Source organism: Bubalus bubalis, chromosome 2 (genome assembly GCF_019923935.1).
Source record: "Bubalus bubalis isolate 160015118507 breed Murrah chromosome 2, NDDB_SH_1, whole genome shotgun sequence".
In the NCBI taxonomy this organism is placed as follows: Eukaryota; Metazoa; Chordata; class Mammalia; order Artiodactyla; family Bovidae; genus Bubalus; species Bubalus bubalis.
The window spans coordinates 33,513,196-33,534,528 of record NC_059158.1 but is presented as its reverse complement, the minus strand read 5'-3'; the positions used below and the strand labels follow the sequence as shown (position 1 = coordinate 33,534,528).

The 21,333-nt window shown below is 38.5% G+C and overlaps 1 protein-coding gene across 3 annotated transcripts in view; it reads right to left on the bottom strand.

The window, feature by feature from the left end:
• The window catches only part of SUPT3H (SPT3 homolog, SAGA and STAGA complex component), a 411,938-nt gene that overhangs the window by 96,904 nt on the left and 293,701 nt on the right, over positions 1-21,333 (bottom strand). For all 3 annotated transcript variants that reach the window (XM_025261004.3, XM_025260996.3, XM_045162913.1), the window contains 4 exons: positions 15,909-15,984; positions 8,563-8,675; positions 7,399-7,506; positions 3,682-3,846 (listed from right to left, as the gene is read on the bottom strand). In XM_025261004.3, coding sequence (XP_025116789.1) covers positions 3,682-3,846; positions 7,399-7,506; positions 8,563-8,675; positions 15,909-15,984 — 462 coding nt within the window. The remainder of the gene's footprint in view (positions 1-3,681; positions 3,847-7,398; positions 7,507-8,562; positions 8,676-15,908; positions 15,985-21,333) is intronic.

Below are 21,333 nucleotides of genomic sequence, written 5' to 3'. Positions count from 1 at the left end.
GTTTCCCTTAATAAAGAAGCACTGAGCTCTGTCACTTTGAAGAGAAAAGGGGGAATGCAGATGTGAGGATGAAATTTAAATGTGCGCACCATCAGCTGTAGGATTCTATCCTGGCACAGGCCCACTACCAGTAGTGGCAAGTAGTTTCTACTGTGCCAGCAGCTTGTGGAGGAAAGTGTACATTTTGGACAAATTATAAAAAACAAGTACCTGAAAGCAACAGAGCGATCTCACCCGGACAAAAACTGAAAGGGCGAGTACTTTATCTAGGAGAAGGAAATGGCTGTGGGTTGGTTTTCTGTTTTTCTGTTTTAGCCTAAGGGTAGGCCCTAGGCAGTACAGGGCCGCGGGACCTTAGAAGCATGAAGAACTGTAGCTCAGAGTTCAGGGCAACCACAGTAGGTGTGAAGAGAAAAAGAAAATCCCAAAAAAGGACAGAATCAAAGAAAGGAAGACAAATATTCAGTGTATACATTTTACCCAAATCTTTGACTAACTTCTAAGCTATTCCTTCGTGGGACTGAATCCAAGAAACCAAGGTAAAACTAAATAAAGGAAGAGAGCGTCTAGTTGCTGAAGAGGCATTTGAGTTTGGAGTTTACAGAGTTCCATCTAGAAGAGTCAACAGTCTGCTTAACATACATATGAACACACCACCAACACCAACTCTTCTCATTGGAATACTACAGAACCTGAAATCTCTACAATATATTACTCACAATGTCCAGCATATAATTTAAAATTACTAGACATGCAACAACACAAGAAAGTGTGACTTATGCTCAATGGAGATCAAAACAATCCAGATACTTAATTTATCATATGAGAGTTTTAAAACAGCTATTATGAAATAAAAGAAGTTAAAAAATAACAATAAACTATAAAAAGAAATCAAAAGGAAATTATAAAACTGTAAAACAAAATATCAGAAACAAGACATTAATGGATGAGTGTTAAGACTGAACTGACAGTAGATAGAGTTTGGAACATAAGGGAAGATCAACAGAAGTTATTCAACCTGAAGAACAGAAAGAAAAGATTGAAAAGGAAATTAAACAGAGCTTCAGGCACACGTTGAACAATATCAAAGTAACTAATGAAAATATACCTGGAATCTCAGAAGGGGAGAAGAGAGAACATGAGGCAGGCAAGATACCTTAAGAAATAATAGCTGATAATTCCCCCCTCAATTTAAAAGTATTCAATTTTCAAGAGGCTCAGAGGATTCTAAACAGAAAAAATGCAAAAGAAAACCATATATATGGATATCATGGTCAAACTGCTGAAAATCAAAAATAAACATATGATTTGGAAAACATCCAGAGAAAAATAGAACATTACAAACACACAAAAAAGCTACAAAATCTTCTGACATGTGATTAAAAGCAGTGGCTCTAATATTTTCTCCCATCCTGTGGGCTGTCTTTTCATTTTGTTCATGGTTTCCTTCACTGTGCAAAAGCTTTTATGTTTAAGTGGGTCCCATTTGTTTATTTTGATTTTCATTACCCTATGAGGTAGATTAAAATAGATCTTGTTTATATCAGGCAGCGTTCTACCTAGTGTTTCCCCCTAAGAATTTTATATATCTTGTCTTACATTTAGTTCTTTAATCCAGTTTGAGTTTTTGTGTATAGTGTTAGAGAGTGTTCTAATTTCATGCTTTTACACATAGTTATCCAGTTTCCCTAACATCACTTATTGAAGAGACTGTCTTTTCCCCATTGTATTATATATTTTTGCCTCCTTTGTCATAGATTAGTTAAGCATAGGCACGTGGGTTTATCTCTGGGCTTTCTATCTTGTTCCAGAGAGATCTATATTTCTGTTTTTGGGCCAGTACCATACTGTTGTGATTACTGTAGCTTTGGATAAAATGATATAATCATTTGGGAAAAAGTTCTTGTAGTTTCTTTAAAAACTGAACACATAGCTACTCTATGATCCAATAATTTCATTTCTAGCTAGTAATTTCATTTCATTTACCTATGAAAAATGAAAGCATTTGCCCATAAAGATTTGTACAATAATGTTCATAACGGGTTTATTCATAATACCCCCCAAATTGAAAATAGCCTAACTACCAAAATGAGAATGAGTAAACTGATATACAAGCAACTTACTCATCAATAAAGAAGAATAAATTACACTTGTACTTAAAAACATAAACTTTAAAAATACCCTGAGTGAAAGAAATTTCACACAAAAGAGTATACATATTATATTCTCTTTGTATGAGGCTCCAGAAGAGAGAAAACTAAAAAGTGAGAACTGTGTTTGCTTTTCTGGGGATGGTGATGGGATTGCCTGGAAGAGGTGTGAAAGAATTTTTGGAACTAATCGTAATGTTTTTTGTAATCTTGGGAGGGTATCAGAAAACAATGAATTTATATATCTGTCAAAATTCAGCAAACGGTATACTTAAGAATTGAGTGGTACACTGTATATAAACTTTTCCTTTTTTAAAAAAGTATAATGTATACATTATAAATTTCTTTATAATGTATATATTATACAAAATTATGTGTTTTGGCATGAATTATACTGATGCCTGCTGCTTACCTTTTAATGTATCAAAAAAAAAAAAAGAACTGGTGGATGGATAAAAGAATAATCAGATATACATATAAAGTAAATGTAAATATAGTAAATATATTAAGTATAGTAAAATTTTAATTGCAGAATCAGATGATAGATATATGGTATTCACTCTACAATTCTTTTAACTTTTTTGTATGTTTGAAAATTTTTATAATAAAGTATTAGAAAACATCAATATCTTGCTATAAATTGGCTGTTTCTAAAATCTGATTAATGAGAAAAACAGAACACATTTTCCATACCTGTGAACTCAGTAAGATCTCCCTGTGCTGTGCTGTGCTTAGTCACTCAGTCACGTCTGTCTCTTTGTGACCCCATGGACTGTAGCCTGCCAGGCTTCTCTGTCCATGGGGATTCTCTAGGCAAGAATAATGGGGTGGATTGCCATGCCCTCGGGGATTTCCTGACCCAGGGATCAAACTCAAGTCACTCACATTGCAGGTGGATTCTTTACCATCTGAGCCATCCAGGGAAGCTCCACTCCACTGGAGTGGGTAGTCTATCCCTTCTCTAGGTGATCTTCTCAATCTAGGAATTGAACCAGGATGTCCTACATTACAGGCTGATTCTCTACCAGCTGAGCTACCAGGGAAGCCCCAAGATCTCTCTTCTTTGCACCAAAAAGAAAGAAAAAGATTCAAATGTATTCTTTTTAATGGCTGAGTAATACTCCATTGTGTATATGTACTACAGCTTTCTTATCCATTCATCTGCTGATGGACATCTAGGTTGCTTCCATGTCCTGGCTATTATAAACAGTGCTGTGATGAACACTGGGGTACACGTGTCTCTTTCAATTCTGGTTTCCTCAGTGTGTATGCCCAGCAGTGGGATTGCTGGGTCATAAGGCAGTTCTATTTCCAGTTTTTTAAGGAATCTCCACACTGTTCTCCATAATGGCTGTACTAGTTTGCATTCCCACCAACATTCATTTCAATATTTGGCAAAACCAATACAATATTGTAAAGTTTAAAAATAAAATAAAATTAAAAAAAATAAAATAAAAAGCAGAGACATTACTTTGCCAACAAAAAAAAAAAAAAAAGAAAGAAGGAAAAAGAAATAGAAAACTCTATTAACCTTTTTTCTTTTCCTTTGTTTGGTCTTAGCTGAGTCTTGTCCAGCACTCCCATTCCCTAGGGATCCTGATGTCTTCCCCGGGTGCTGTGAGCCTGCTGATGGGGCTGTTGGTGTAGGAGGAGGTGTGTTCTCAGGAGACTCTGGATAGGGCTTCATGCAAGACCCCTGTTCAAAGACATGTGGCTCTGAAATTAGGCAACCAGAACTTCTACTAACATTTTATTTAGATAGTTCATTAATTCAGTAATATTTGAAAGTTACAAATATAAAAACCCAATTTATTATCTAGTCCACAGAAATGATGCCATCATCTTGCCCCTAAGGGTCTAAATATATTAATTTCTAATCTGTCTGATCATTCAGATAAAAACTAGGATTCCTCAGATACAGATTCCAAAATTTCTGCTGATTCAGTCAGATAGATATTTTTACTGAAAAGTTTTGTCAGTATTTCAAAAGCACTCAAAAGGAAGTTCTAAACTTTCCCCCCCAAACAGGATGCCTTTCAGACATTCTCTGTATCATGGTGACCAGCCTTTACTTCAAGGTGAAATAACTCAAAACTCAGTGCTTTAGGGTCACTGTAGATTTATCTCTAGCTCCTCCAACACCTAGTTTCTTCCTTCCTTCAGAATATCCCTCATATCTACCTGCTTTCTTTGACTATGCCTGCAAGTCTGTTCTCTCTCCCTGGTGGAGGTCCTTCAAATATTTGAAGACTGTCTATCTCACAGCCTCTTCTCTTCTACAGGTCAAGCACCTTAAGTCCCTTCTACCACTTATTATGAGACGTGCCTTCAGGGTCCTCCTCCCACCCCTATTATTCTCCTTTAGATGGCCTCTACTTTGTCAATGTCCATCCTCTCGGATGGTGCCTAGACACTGAAACAAAACAAAAGATATTGTGATGTTTCCTTTTCAGTACCATCACAATATTTATTATTTATCATCATAAGAAACTTATAGGCAAATAAGTCTTTTTCATATATGGTATTATAAATCTATATTTTCCCGATCCTATCACCTGTAATAACTATGCTATCTACTGACCTATTTAAAAAATTATGGTAAACTTTGCAAAACATTTTGCTGAAATTCAGATACTGTTTTCAAGAGTATTTCTTTGATCTGCTTGCCTAGAAACATCAAAGAAGAAGGAATAAAGCTAATGTGGCATGAGTTGCTCTTAGGAAAAACAAGGTAATTCTTAGAGATCATTACTTCCAGAATATAAACCATGTGTTTGAAAAAAAAACTCTGGAAAATTAATTCAAATTAATATTAACCTTGATAATCTGAGAAACCTAAGTTTAACTAGCTCAGTTCTTTATATGGCTAGTGTTCAAGAATGACAATTATTAAAATAGAATGCATGTGATTAATTCCATGCCTTGTGTTTCCAATCCAATTGACTGTACATAGCACCTCCATTTGGATCTTCTTAAAATACCCTTTTGAACTCATCACTCTTTAGCCAAGAAACTTTCAATTCTTCCTTCCCGAAGTGTCTAAGGCCTTTATTTTCTAATTTCCTACTTCCCTTCTCAATGAATCCTTGGCTTGAATATTTTAATCAGGTTTTTTCCTCCCTGTACAATTGCACTTAGGCTGCCTCCAAAGCCTACAGTATTTTCCCCACTTTTATCATCTCATCAAAGTTTTATCTTTTCTTCAACACTCAACTTCTTTTCTGAAGTCTTCTTTCATTATAATTAGGGAGCTGCTTTTATCTCTGAACTTTCTGTCTATGACACTCATTTGGAAATCAGTACATAAAATCTTGAATTGTCTGTTTGTTCATTTACTGCTTTGCTTGTTTTGCAGAATGTTCTGTCTCCCTGAATACAGATCATATTAGTCTCCAGAGCCCCCACTGGTTCCCAACCTGGGAAAGTCCCTAAAGCAGCCCCTTAATTGTGCTTGCTGACCTGCAATGCTGATGAATAGGAATTCCTGGCCTAGAGTGGTCATTGTGTGTTGAGTTAGGTAATAAAGGGCAGAAAGACTTCCAGTCCCTCCAAGTGTTCATTTTGACCACTAGTCACATTGGAGGAGGGGTGTCTGGCCGGCCAGGGAAATGCTGGAGGCTTGTATCGACATATTTAGCCAGGATGCTTTCTGACACTCCTGCTCCCATCTCCCAGAGAGCCCAGGAAGTTCAACACATACAAGCCATCTTTCTTAACTGCTGGGTAGCTGGGAGCAGCAGCTGTGGTTGCTGAGCACTGTCCAGGGCAGCTTGGCCACCCTGGAGAATCAAGAAAGTGGGGGGTGGAAATACAGTTTTCCTAGCCACGTAAGCAATCCCTTGAATGTTATGGGAAAACTAGGCTTGTTATGCTCACTGTAAATTTCTTTAATTAGAAATGTTACAACAAATTTGTCTGATGTTAATGAAAAGCATACTTCTACACATATTCATAAAGTGAACACGTACCAAAGACAGTTTAAAGGGTGTTCTTTGACATCATAATTTGGGTTTGTAACATAAAGAAAACAAATACTGTTTAATCAACTGGGTGTGCTTTAGGGACTTTTGAAGCATGTTCACTGATAATGATGTATAACCTTTTTCAAGACAAAAATGGATTTTTAATGGGCATAAACATTTTAATTCCTACTTTAGTTCTAAGCCAATCTGGTTCCACAAGGGGCATAAAAAAGATGTCATACTTTTGGCTTGTAATAAGATACAGGCATATATCTTTATATATCTCGTAAGTATCTCAGAGCAGAGACACTTGGAGTCCAGTGGGTTCACAGATCCTTTATATTCATGGAATGGTTTCAGAGAGTCTCTGAATGCCCTGAAGTTGTATACAAAATGTGCACATGTATTTATGGAGAAAGGATTTACAGTTTTCTTCGGATTCTCAAAGGGGCTTAGTAGCCACTTTCAGGTTATAGGTTTCACCTAACTTGATCTGAGGCTCACTTCATATTATACATGTGAATGTTAACCAAACCTCCTTGCTGCCCTCTTTATGGTCATTAGGTTGAATTATATGAAACTGATGTTTATGTTAGTGTAAAAAAAAGACAGATTATTTGCAAATTCATTAACTAGATGTTACATTTATGGTTTTTAGGCACATGCTGTTTACAGCAATTATTTTTTATGCCAAAAATGATACACACTTATTATACAAAGCCTTAAAGTTGGAAAGAAGACTCCACAGTCCCCACAGGTGGGGATCCCAGCAACAGAAACTGAATATAGAAAGGATCTGATTTTTACATGATTGGATCAATCAAACCACAAAGGATACATGGAGCTGTATTTCTTTAGATCATGTTTAGAGATGGATCCATAACTGGAAAGTCCAACCATCAATAATGCCAGGAATTATCATTACATGAATAAAATAATCCTTTCATCTTTGAAGCAAAAATTAAATACATAACTTTTCTTCATGTTATTCAGTTAACTAAACCAAGTGTTCATCTCCCATGGAAATGAGAGGTACTCTTTCACTGAAGGGCCAGGAATGCTAAATAAGGCTAAGAGAAGGTGATAAAATCACTGCATTAAGTGGACTGTTAGGGCCTGAAACATAGTAGGTATTTGTTTGAATGTTGAATGTATTAAGATTCTGTGACTGAAGGCTATATATTCCTACATAATCTTTTTCTTAGAACTACTAATGTAAATACCAGACATGAGGGGGGAAAAAAAAAACCCACAGACGTGTCAAAGCCAGATTTTTTAATACTCACCTCAGCAGAGTTGTGGTACTGAATGAAGGTGGCAGAAATGGCATGGCTGAAGGGGTCTCCTGCCTTGGTTACCATGTCCTGCCTCACAAGAAGAGCCAGATCCACCAACTAGAAGATCAGAATAAGAAAGTCACAGAGCTGGAAACAGTCACCAAGGTGACTGAAACAGTAAAACTACATACAAGCAATTATATCCCAAATGTTATTAGTAAGATGGTCTGCCTAAAAAATCTGTATTGTGGACATAAAGGTATGCTTTTATGGCTGGTAAGTGGACCTACTCACGAACACAAAGGATAAAGTCTGACCTCCTAGTGGAGTGGTTCTCAAAGTTTATAATCTCCAGGAAAACATTTTAAAATACAGATTTCTGGGTTCCATGCTCTGAGAGTCAATAATAATTCAGTACGGCTGCTCTAGGATGTAGCTTAGAAATTTACATTTTAGACAAGAACCAAGGGGAAGCTGATACTTGCAGTCTGAGAACCAGGCTCTGAGAAACTACTAGAGGACAGTGATTCCAGACTCAGGTTTTGGGAAGCACTCAGTGGATTGTACATTTCTAGAGAGGTATTTTTCAAAGTCCAAAAATAATCTCTAAGCAAGAGAGATGTGTACTTGGAATTCAATGTTGACGAAAACTAGGCAAGGATAGTTTCTGGTTTGGCTAAAGTTGCAAGAAACAGTCACTTTTGCCTAATACCCACTGGAGCTGAGGATGCAGAGAAACATAATTGGCCTGCTGCTGCTAAGTCGCTTCAGTCGTGTCCGACTCTGTGCGACCCCATAGACGGCAGCCCACCAGGCTTCCCTGTCCCTGGGATTCTCCAGGCAAGAACACTGGAGTGGGTTGCCATTTCCTTCTCCAATGCATGAAAGTGAAAAGTGAAAGTGAAGTCGCTCAGTTGTGTCCGACTCCCAGTGACCCCATGGACTGCAGCCCACCAGGCTCCTTTGTCCATGGGATTTTCCAGGCAAGAGCAGGGTGCCATTGCCTTCTCCATAATTGGCCTAAATTTCAGCAAATAGTGAGATTATCATAGAAGAGAACTCATGGCTGTTTTCAGTCCTGGTAGAGCAGCAGGTGGAAGAGGAATTGATCATGGACAGGAATAAGGAGAAAGCAGCTACATGCAGCTTGATACGACAGATTCAAGTTCTTACCTGTGCCACAGTTTCATACGCTAAATATGCTAAAATTTCCATAGCAATAACATTGGGCTTTATCTCCATACTACCGCAGTCCAACCAGTCTCGAAATTTGGACCCTTTTTTGGCTAGTCATTAAAAAAAAAGTAGAGAATATTTAGTTTTTGAAGTGTTTTAATACTGCATATTACTATCACAAAGTGAAAAATATATCTATTGAAAACAATGTGCATAAAATGCAATTTAAAAAAAAAATCTTATTAGTGTCTAGATATATTCTAGTTCCAAGAATGCCTTTACACATTTGCATCTTTCATATCTCTGCTGTCTAAAAGTACATTAAACCACTGAATGCTTAGCACTTCTTACAGTGTGTTAGAATAGCTTATCACTGACCATGATTCTGTTCTAACAATAGTCAGAAGAATCACTTGCTTGATGTAACTTTATTCTTATGGAAAGAAAATCCTGGAAGAAAGAACCTGTGATGGAAAAAGGAACACACGGAAATGTATTTTTCCGTTCAGTTCAGTCGCTCAGTCGTATCCGACTCTTTGCGACCCCATGAATTGCAGCACCCCAGGCCTCCCTGTCCATCACCAACTCCCAGAATTCACTCAAACTCACGTCCATCGAGTCAGTGATGCCATCCAGCCATCTCATCCTCTGTCATCCCCTTCTCCTCCTGCCCCCAATCCCTCCCAGCATCAGAGTCTTTTCCAATGAGTCAACTCTTCATATGAGGTGGCCAAAGTACTGGAGTTTCAGCTTTAGCATCATTCCTTCCAAAGAAATCCCAGGGCTGATCTCCTTCAGAATGGACTGGTTGGATCTCCCTGCAGTCCAAGGGACTCTCAAGAATCTTCTCCAACACCACAGTTCAAAAGCATCAATTCTTCCGCACTCAGCTTACTACCTTTCAAAATAGGTCTGTTTCTTGAGCAGGCTCGAAGTTGTGAATTTAGAATTAAATGGAACAAACTGATATCTGGCCTGATCTAAGTCTGTGCTTACGTTTTCCTGATGAAAAACGTGTCCATATTCTTAAGCGTGATTCTCAAAACCACCCAGAATGATTCCAACCTGCCTTTATATTATTCCCTAATTAAAATGTCACCTGGGCTTGAGTTAATCTTCTTTGTGTTGACCCCTGCATGGGATACTCTCCTATCACTTGGCTTCATTCATATGAATCCTGCCCAGGGCCACAGACACACGTTCCCCATTCCAATCATTTACTGAACACTTATCAGAGATCCTTCTGTGTCTGCTCGTGACTTCACAAGCCACATTACAAGTTTTGTGGGTCGACACCACGCATCTCATCTCTCTGCATACCTACCAGTACTGAAAACACAAGGAATCTTCTGTTAGGTATCTCGAAACTGCCACAGCACTACGCAGTCTAATGTGACATAGGGCCTTCACTAGATATTACTAACTTAACTAGTAATCTAGAGGAAAAGATTGATAGTCAAAATTTTATCACATCTATAACATAATCATCTTTAAAAAATCCACTGATTATTCTTTTGGTTAATCTGGTCCCACAAGTCTGTGAAACACTTAATGGTAACTCCAAGCATGATGTTTTGATCCTGACAGATACAATCCTCCTGGATTTCACATACAGAGAGTTTTCTGTGAAATAAATCACAGGAGACATTAAGTCCTGCTATTGAAGCATGTATCCAAAGCTGTCAGCCGTGGCCGAGTTACGGTGATCCCCACTAAAGCTATCTCCCTAAAGGAAGCGATCTCCCCAGTGCTCTCTGACATGTAACATTCCATCTAACTAGGAAGCTGTAATAGCTCACAAACACTTGGTTCCCATCTGTGGAATACTTCTGAAGTTAACAGGCAGCAATTTGGCAAGATCAATAAAATGCACCTTATTCATTTCTCCCTTTGACAGACAGTTACAGGGAAACTGGTTGGGCCACAGACTTGGATTACCATGATACTGAATGGTTTGCCTTAGAAATGAACAGAGATCATTCTTTCGTTTTTGAGATTGCATCCAAGTACTGCATTTCAGACTCTTTTGTTGACTATGATGGCTACTCCATTTCTTCTAAGGGATTCTTGCCCACAGTAGTAGATATAATGGTCATCTGAGTTAAATTCACTCATTCCAGTCCATTTTAGTTTGCTGATTCCTAGAATGTTGACGTTCACTCTTGCCATCTCCTGTTTGACCACTTCCAATCTGCCTTGACTCATGGACCTGACATTCTGGGTTCCTATGCAGTATTGCTCTTTACAGCATCAGACCTTGCTTCCATCACCAGTCACATCCACAACTGGGTGCTGTTTTGTTTTGGCTCTGTCTCTATATTCTTTCCGGAATTATTTCTCCACTGATCTCCAGTAGCATATTGGGCACCTACTGACCTGGGGAGTTTATCTTTTGGTGTCCTATCTTTTTGCCTTTTCATACTGTTCATAGCGTTCTCAAGGCAAGAATACTGAAGTGGCTTGCCATTCCCTTCTCCAGTGGACCACATTTTGTCAGATCTCTCCACCATGACCCATCTGTCTTGGGTGGCCCTACAGAGCACGGCTCAAAGTTTCATTGAGTTAGACAAGGCTGTGGTCCATGTGATTAGATTGGTTAGTTTTCTGTGATTCTGGTTTTCAGTCTGTCTGCCCTCTAATGGATGATGGTGAAGGAAAAGACCCTGATGCTGGGAAAGATAGAAGGCGGGAGGAGAAGGGGACGACAGAGGATGAGATGGTTGGATGGCATCACTGACTCAATGGACATGAGTTTGAGTAAACTTCGGGAGCTGGTGATGGACAGGGAGGCCTGGCGTGCTGCAATCCACGGGGTTGCAAAGAATCAGATATGACTGAGTGACTGAACTGAACAGGGAAACAGGTATTTTGTGACTTTTCTCTGAACACTTGATTTTAAAAGTGAGAGAAAGGAGAGCTCTTGTTCAGATCTGTCCATCTACGCAACAGAATGGGCAGCTTCCTCGTTAGCTCTTCCACACTGAGAAGGCAGAGGTGAGGACCCTGGGTGTGTCGTGGTATCCTAGCACCCAGAATAGTGCCTGGCATTAGTGCACTCACCATAAATATTTCTAGAAGAAATGAATGAGTGAATGAATGAAAGAACAAACAAATGATAGATAGTTCTTTAGTAAAAGGACAGGATCCAAACTGCTCCATACATCAGAAAAGATGCACAGAGGTCCCATAAGACTACTTGGTGTCACTAAGTTGCATCTGACTCTTGCGACCCCACGGACCGTATAGTGCACCAGGCTCCTCTGTCCATGGGATTTTCCAGGCAAGAATACTGGAGTGGGGGTGCCATTTCCTTCTCCCAAACTGCTTGGGTTACTCCTATTCCTGCAACAGGTGAAGATTCTTAGGTAATTCTGTCCCTGACACATGGGAAGGACTGTTTCAGAGATGGATCCTGCCAGGGTAAAAGCAGGTCCAACACAAGAGGCATAGATACCTCCAGTCATGATGGTTTGTTTTTACCAGATCTGAGGGGGGGCATCAGACTTGATGAGTTCCTTTTCCTTCATCCCTTTTCTCACTGTATCAGGATGAATCCTAGAAATTTATCAACTTATTCAGATAAGTTGATATCAACTTATTCAGAATAATAATGATCGATAATAATGATCAATAAATTTATTCAGAACCTTGACCAAAGGTCAAAAGTTCCTAGGATCATCCTTTCTGATACTCCTTGGTTTTTAGCCTGTGCTGGAAATAAACTTTACATAATAATTTCATATGGAAATGTAAGGTTAGTTAATTCTCATATACTTTGTCTTTCTCGTCAGTAATCGGGGCAAAATTCATTCCATTCTCACCTCTCACCCCTCCATGTTATTTCATTATTTTTTCCATATCCCTTTTCACCAGCCCTTCCAGTCCTGACCCTTCCCTCAGGGCCCTCTGTGATGTTCACTGTACTCTGAAGAAAGCCTTCTGCAACTTCTCTCTCTGCAAAATCACTGTTATTTGGGTGAATCAAAAATAGCCTTCCTAAGAGGGCATGGTTTTCTCTGGAATTTTTTCTTTCCCTAAGATTTTTTTTTTTTTGATGTGGACAATTTTTAAACTCTTTAGTGAATTTGTTACAATACTGCTTTTGTTTTATGCTTTGTTTTTTTGGCTATGAGGCATGTGGGATCTCAGCTCCCTGACCAGGGATCAAACCCACACCCTTTGTGTTGGAAGGTGAAGTCTTAACCACTGGACTGACCGGGAAGTTCCCTCCCTGGAAACTTTTATAGTAGGGATTCCTTCTTTCTCTCCTTTTATACCTATTTATTGATCAGCTATAAATAGGGATGGTGGTCATAGCTCAGTTGGTAAAGAATCTGCCGGCAATGCAGGAGACCTGGGTTCAATTCCTGGGTCAGGAAGATCCCCTGAAGAAGGAAATGGCAACCCACTCCAGTATTCTTGCCTGGAGAATCCCATGGACAGAGGAGCCTGGCAGGCTACAGTCTACAGGGTTACAAGAGTCAGACACAACTTAGTGACTAAAGAGAGAGAGAGATTGATCAGCTGCTGCTTGCCAGCCTGTTAATTTCCCCATATACCGTAGGGCCTGGCAGCAACATCTTCATTCTTTTCTTTTCTCCCACAGGGAAACCATAAAACAAATAGACATCAGATTTCTAACCAACAACAGAGGCAAAAAGACAATGGAATCATGTTTTAACCAATAACTATTAGTCTACAATTTCCTACTTAACTAAACTATCAGTTAAATATGAGGACAAAATAAAGCCATTTTTTTTAAGACAAAAAGGAGTGCTTTAAAGTACTTTCAGAGGCTTGGGAAAAACAAAATTAGGCTGAGATGGAAAGTTCAGATACAAGTATACCTTGGAGATACTGTGGGTTTGATTCCAGACCACCACAATAAATCATATATTGCAACAAGGCACATTACATGAAATTTTTGGTTTTCCAGTGCATATAAAAAGCTATGTTTAAAGTATACTGTAGTCTATTAAGTGTAAAATAACATTATGTCTAAAAAAATGTACATGGCTTAATTAAAAATAATCTTGTTTGAAAAATGGCACCAATAAGACTTGCTTGACACAGGGCAGGGCTGCCACAAACATTCAACTTGTTAAAAAAACACACTATCTATGAAGCACAATAAAGCAAAGATCAATACAAGGTATGCCTGCACTTACCAACTTAAAGAAATTTTAGGCCAGGAATGTGCTTTAGAAAAATTAAGGATAGCAACTAAAATAATAGCAACAGAATAAGTAATATACAAACTGGTTTGTGAAAAATGGAATCAAGAAAAGCCCATCAACCCAAATAAAAGGAGGAAAACCAAATAAAAAAGCACAGTAAATTCAAAACAAAATAAGATAGCATATATAAACCCCAATGTATAAGTAATTAAATACATATAAATTAAACTCATCAATTATAATACAATACTCAGATGGATTAAAAAGAAAATTTAGGTATTTGTTTACAAAAACCACACATGAAACAATGGGGTTGAAAAGACTGGAAACAGGTTTATCAAATTATAACTAAATTAGAGCTTTGTGAATTAATATCGGATTTTAGAAGACTTTTAAAGGGAAATGATGATCTGACTTGTGTAAATATAGAACCAAAATACTGGTGAACGGGATCAGTGTCCTAATTGTAAAGCTCACCCTCAGCCTTTATAAGTTATAGACAGGTCATTTTTAAATGCGCCAGCAGTCTCAGCGAGTGAGTACTACGATTAAATATTTAAAAAGACACAAATGGCTGGATCACAATTCCTGTACCTTGGTCATGTATCAGCAAAGGCATGAAGAGTCTAGTTCTGGAACTGCTGAGCCCCTTGGACTGAGCATTCCCAAAGACAGTAAGTACCGTGGCACAGAAAACAGATTCTCCCACTAAGGTTTCATGATGAAGTACTGTGGGCACTATATGAAGAAATATTTTTCAATGCCCAAATCCCTCTTCTTTAAAGAAAAAAAACTGAGTATAAGATACTGTTTATACTATAATTATTTTATACAGAAATGGAAAATATTAATTTTTAATCTACTGCAGTTGTTATGAACCAAAAAACTCAGTTACGAAAAATAAGATTTTTAAACAAAAGAGGTATCAGGACACTACATATTTTATTGTGAAATAGCACTTGTTTCTTTAAGTAAATTAAGAATGATCCAAAAAAATAGTTCAATAGCACTGAATGTTACTTTATAAAATGGAGATTTATACTTATAAAAGACTTGAATGCCATTTTTAAACCTAAAATTTACAATACAAAAACCTCTCATTTGCTGAAATTGCCATGATCTGAAGTGTCATTTACTTAATGCTTCACAGATGTATGATGCCAAATTGTTAGTCAGACTGCAAAGTATATTTAGTCAGGAGAAAAAAAAAACCTCCCCAAACATGTTTTCCTATATTTTCCTGACATTTACATGGGGTGCTGTTTGAAATGTGTCATTTATTTGCACTTTATGATCTATAAATGAAGCTCTCATTTTCTTTTTCCAAATTGAATACGCTGTTATTGTGACCACATAATAGCTCGTCGTTTAAAGACACCATTGTGTCTATGATTTCTCAGACAAGGGTCATGTGCTACTTTGTCATATTTTTTAACTGGACTTTTCATCACACTTACTCTTTGACCTTTACCCTGAAAGTCTTAGTCATCACTGAACTGTTGCTGTAAGGATGTGTTTCCTACACAATCTAGCCCACTATTTATCACAAGCCTTTATGTACTCTTCAAAAGCTGTGTGCAGGGGCGGGACGGCGCTAGTTTTACCAAAGGTACAAGGTGTGGACTAACTTGGCTAACAGGGAACACACCCTACAGCAGGGGGTTACAGACGAAGACAGAAGAGACTGCTGACACATTCTATTGTGGTGATACGAGTATGCACGCGTGAAGGGAAAGTTCGGGATTTATTAACATTAAGGGCTTTTAATGTCATGAGTGTACTACCACAGCCCACTACGGGTCAAGCACAATCGGCAATACTAGTGCAAACATGACTAAGAAACCGAAAAAGAAATTTAAATGGGAATATTAAGAAAAATGGCATTTTTCTGACTAAAAGTAATGTGAATAATTAACATGGCTCTTTGTGTATTACCAGCATCCTTTAAAAACCTCTTAATACTTAGAACTGCAAAACAGCAGAGTGGGTTAAAACCTTTTATGGGTTCCCCTACAATGCAGAGGCTGTTTCCATAACAGTTATAACTATGCATATATGTATTAAATTCACCAATTTCTAAGGAACAGAGATTGTGTTGTACTTTAGTGTATCTGTAACACATAATCTCTTAAACATATAATGAAGCCAAGTTAAATGCTTACTTACAGAAACTTAAGTGTCGACTTTCACAGAATTCTGCATATTGAGCTGAATCCATAACTCGAGTTTGTCTTTCTGCTCTCTGATAGATGAAAATAAAAAGACACACACCCAAATTTAAATCAAGCGGAGTATTATATGTTTTCACAGCTAAAACTCAAGAGCATAAATTCCATTTCCTTTCCTTACTTTAGGTGAATACTTTAGTACCACCTTAAACACCATGATACACAAAATTTTGTAAGTAACAGTAGTTTTGAAGCTTGCTTGTTTTATAAGTAAAGTTTAAAAAACCATTTTCCAGTCCTCTGTTACTTTTACTATATTGGAAGAAAAAAAATACTAAAGGACCTGACTTAGACTGTGCACTTCTGAATTTTCTTTAACTGTACCGTCCTCTTAAAGAAAAAGATAACTGTGAGGTGATAACAAATTAAACAGAAAATCTGTTATTAACTTTTACTATCCATCTGCCTTAAAGCTAAGGTTTTTCAACATTAACATAGGAGTCAACAAATGGAACCCATATATTTCCCCACAGAACATGGAGCCAGAGCTAAAAAATCCATATTTTAAATGGCAAAGAAAATCAAGAAAAAGGTAAACACAACACAAATCCTTTAATCTGCGTCCAGGTATGATTCACAGTTTGGTATAGTTTCATTCGTGGGTTTTTGGATTCAGTATAGCAGATGTTTGCTGCTTCACTGTCCCACCAGAGGTAGGATAATTATAATTCATCCATAGTTTGGTGGGAAAGAATATGACCACTTCCGCTTCCTTGGCAAAGGAAGCATTTTGAAATGAGACAGGCTGGTACTTCTTGGAATGAGTTTCTGGCCAGTAAAGGAAAAAAATTCCCTGAGATTTAAAAATTTTTTTTCTGCTTTGGAAGGACTTTCAGCAAGCTTTCTTTATCACAGTTGGTAGAGTACATTAAGTACCACTTCTAATGTCTGTGGGTATTTTTACATTTTTTAGGAACTGAAATTATTCTTTTTTGCATTTTGTTAGATTTGGGTGAGCAGACAACTTAATTCCAACCATCTAGCTGCAGCGCCATACAGAAAAGAGTGTGTTTGTGTGTGGGGGGGTGTGTGGAGGGGGCGGGTGTCAAGGCAAAATTTACTGACTACTGTGCTTCCTTCTAGGACCACCGATTATTTCTTCCCTTCCTTCTCTTCCTCTTCTCCTTCCTTCTCGTCTTTCCTTCCTAATCTCCTTGATACATACTCACAAACATATATATGTGCTGACACAAACCCAGGCTTGTCTATCCTCTCGGCTCAAGTATTCTTTTCTGACACTTACAAGTAAATATTACACCCACAGCCGTGCACGTATGTGTACATGTGTCCTGGTGTGCATGTATCTGATTATGTTTCCAGAAGGGTATATTACTGAATTTTTATGTACTCAGAAGTATTTTTTTGATGCGATTTAGTTTTGTCCTTTTTAATGTATCTGATACATGACTCAATATACATTTACTAATGGAAAATGGGAAGCAAGGAAAGGATAATTTATGTGCTTTGAACATTTCAAATTATTTACCAATGTGTTTATTACAAAAAACCCTCCCTCTGAGACTGATATCTTTAATGTATGTATATATTATGTATGCAAGTCAGTATGTACATCTGACTGTCTGTGTCTGACTATAGCAGGAACTTCTCAGGTTTGAATTTATAGCTCCTAGAAAATATCTGACACGTGGTAAATGAGAAAAAAACACTTGTGGAATAAACAAATGCTACCATAATTGGTCTACCTTGTGGGCAAATTACCATAATGCCACCAGTCCTTGATTATCCATGTGTTCTCCAGGTCTCCTCTGCTACCCTCCAGCTAGACAGCCTCACCCACCAAACACACATTAGACAGAAAGGACTCAGACAACTACATAAAAAGCTCCTAATGAGATTTTTAATATTAACTTTTCTTCTAGAAGTTGAACATTCAAGATCTGTCACCTACTACACACAGGCAGGCCTAGACAGTGACAGTTGATGTATTTTTTTTAACAATTCCTTTAGCATCAATGCAGAAACTTTCGGTTGGGAGCCCATGAAGCTACTAGACCATGTATAGAAATTACTCACCAAGTGCTTAGCATACAGCAAACACTCAATGCGAAGCAGTGGACTCAACAGCAAAGATTTATAGTATAAAGTCATGGCATATTAGAGCTAGAGAGCAGCTTAAAATTCTTGTTCAGTCTCCCTCATTTTATACTTGATCTTAGCCAAGCAGTTAAGAAAGCTCTCTCATTTCAAAGATAAGGAAATTGAGGTTCAGAGAGCAATGATTTGCCAAAGGTGATCAAGTGAGAATTGAAGTCCAGGACTCTCAATTCCTTGAAGCAGCCTATTTTTTTTATTATAAAGAGTTGCCTCAAACCTACAGTAGTTTTTAATCCAGTACTTGTCTTTGGGATCATCCTCTATACATCATCTTCCTAAAATGTGTCATGGAGTCACTGTCACCAACACGCCCAAACCGTTCTTAAGAAAATGAAATCGTGAGGCCCTGAGCGGCTAAACCACCAGAGTCACTCAGTCGTGTCCAGCTCTCTGTGACCCCGTGGACTGTAGCCCGCCAGGCTCCTCTGTTCATGGGATTCTCCAGGCAAAAATCCTGGAGTGATTGGCTGCTTCCTTCTCCAAGGCATCTTCCCAACCCAGGGACGGAACCTGCGTCTCCTGCATTACAGGCAGCTTCTTTACCGCTGAGCCACCAAGGAAACCTGTACTTACCTTGGTGTGGCATATCGCTTTAAAATGTTACCACTTTCTACGTGCCTCACAACATGAAAGGGGTCGGGAAGCACTCCTACTAACACCCTCCGAATACATGTGATGCGACACCGGCACTCATGCTTTCCACAGCGCGGTCAAGTGTGATCAACAGGGAATTAGAGATGTTTACTGGGAGCTGAGGATGAAGAAGATGATTCAGATTCGCCCCTCATGCTAATTTTTCTTTACTTGTCTCTCTTCCCAAGGAATTGTTTCAAATAACCAAAAAAGGGGGACAAATTTGACCTCATGAAAGCATCCAAATGATTTAGCATCTGATTATACTGTCTCCTAATCTGACACTATCGCCTTAAACGCTGGGAAAGTCAGACGGTATCTAACCTTCATGGACTACATATTCTTTGCTTCCTTAATCTCAGTGTTGGCCACTGCTTAGCTTGGACTCACCTGGGCCTCAGTAAACATTTGCTGGCTGGCTGAACAACTGGGCAGATGGACAGGTGAACTGAGGCAAAAGAAATGCATATAAATCCTTGCTGGCTGATCTACAATCAGGAACTGTAATATTTGTGATCCAACTGTACAAATTTCCAAAAGAGTAGGCAACTTTTTTGAAGCCAAAGACCCATAAAAAACAAGATGTTGGCCAACAATGAACTAAGGCTGGCTCTTGTTTTCTGTGTTATCTTAATTCCACTTTCCCTTCTGCTTCTCTTCAGAGCACTCTCTGTAGTCCACACTAAAGTGCACATTGGCAGTCCCTTTTCTATTCCTGGAACTTAAAGAAATCTCTGCAAAAAGATGCAAGGGGGGAAAAATCATAAGCCTAATAAGTAACATGATCAAAAAAAACAATGCCTGCTCTTTACATAGAGCAGCACAATAACCTTTAGGATAAACAGTTTTTATAGCTCCATTTTATAAGCTGAGCACACTGAGATGTAGACAAGTTAAAAAAAATTAAAGCATAATGTTAATAAAGAGGCAAAGTGAGAGGTAAATCTTGGGGGGGTGGTCCTAAATGTCCTACTCTGGGGTGTTATCACTAAATAATCTTAGCAGATTAATCACAGCTTTTTTTCATCCTGAATATCCTCAAATGACACACGTTCTCCTGATCTCAAGACTCTCATATGAATGTCAGGTCAAGTCTGCATTACTCATGCTTTTGTATCTACAAGTCCAGTTCATCTTCCGCTTAATCTGGCTCTTCTACCCACTCCTCCCTTTCTCTAGGAATCATCAGTGCTCCGAACATTCATAACAACATGCTTCATACTCAGAGGCTTTTCTGAAATTGAACCTTACTAGTACTATAACATTGGAGAAGGCAATGGCACCCCACTCCAGTACTCTTGGCTGGAGAATACCATGGACGGAGGAGCCTGGTAGGCTGCAGTCCATGGGGTCACAAAGAGTCGGACACGACTGAGTGACTTCACTTTCACTTTTCACTTTCATGCATCGGAAGAGGAAATGGCAACCCACTCCAGTATTCTTGCCTGGAGAATCCCAGGGATGGCGGAGCCTGGTGGGCTGCCGTCTACGGGGTCGGGCAGAGTCGGACATGACTGAAGTGACTTAGCAGCAGCAGCAGCAACAGCACGTTATAGTGCTATATGTTTGCTATAACATAGCAAAGCATTACCAGGTAGGGGCATATATTTGAAAGAATTATTACCTTGAAAGAATTACTTCTAAAATCTTCAAATGCCCAACAATGCTTTAAAATCTAAATGAAATCACTTTTTAAAAAGGTAAAAGAGAATAGTCATGCTAACAATCATTCACCTCATTATCAAGCTTACTGGTCTTTCTGGTTATTGTAAAACAGAAGGCAGAATTGCAAGGCAGGTGAATTTACTTTCTGGGTCCTACCTGAATGAAAACAGGGGAGCAAATATCCCTACAAATGTAGTATAATTTGTTCAGTACCTGAATGCAACAGACTCTCAGTATATATTTGTTAATGCAGTTTCAGTGAAAAGTTTTTACTTCAGTTGATGTGAAATTGCTTGCATCTTTGAAAAACACTTTCAATGACAGCAATGACAATCACCATTTGCCCCTGCATGTTTCAGTTTGAGGTATGAGGCTGGATTCCTTCTGTAGCACGCAGTTTCTTTCAAATTCTCTCATGCTTTCACTGACGCATACGTAAAGGTTATAGAAGCTAGGCACTGGCATATCTCTTGGCGGCTTCTCAAGACACGTGACTTTCTTCAGCAACAGAGAATCACAGAACATAACATTTAAACCAAGATGAAAGCTTATCTGCTTTCACTTCTACCTTGAATTTTTTTTAAAAAATCTTATTTTGATGACACTTAGAAGTCTTACAAGTGAATTGCAAAGTCCTTTCTGGATGGAAAACGCTCAATGCCAATGGTAACCAACCAAATACCTTATGTTAGACAGGAATTAGTGGCTGAACTTGAAAGCTACATACAGAGAAATTGCAGCAGCATCCAGCAACATGACAACACGTGAACTGTGGAATGCTGACGGTGCTCATGTTTGTCCACAGCAGAAGGATACTCAAAGATCAGTCAACACCATGGCATCCTGAAGAATTTCAGAAACCACATACATCCCCAACTCACTGTAAATAAGAAATCTGAGGTCTAGAAAGGTTATGGGGCTTTATCTGGATTACTGCAGAGGCAACCTGG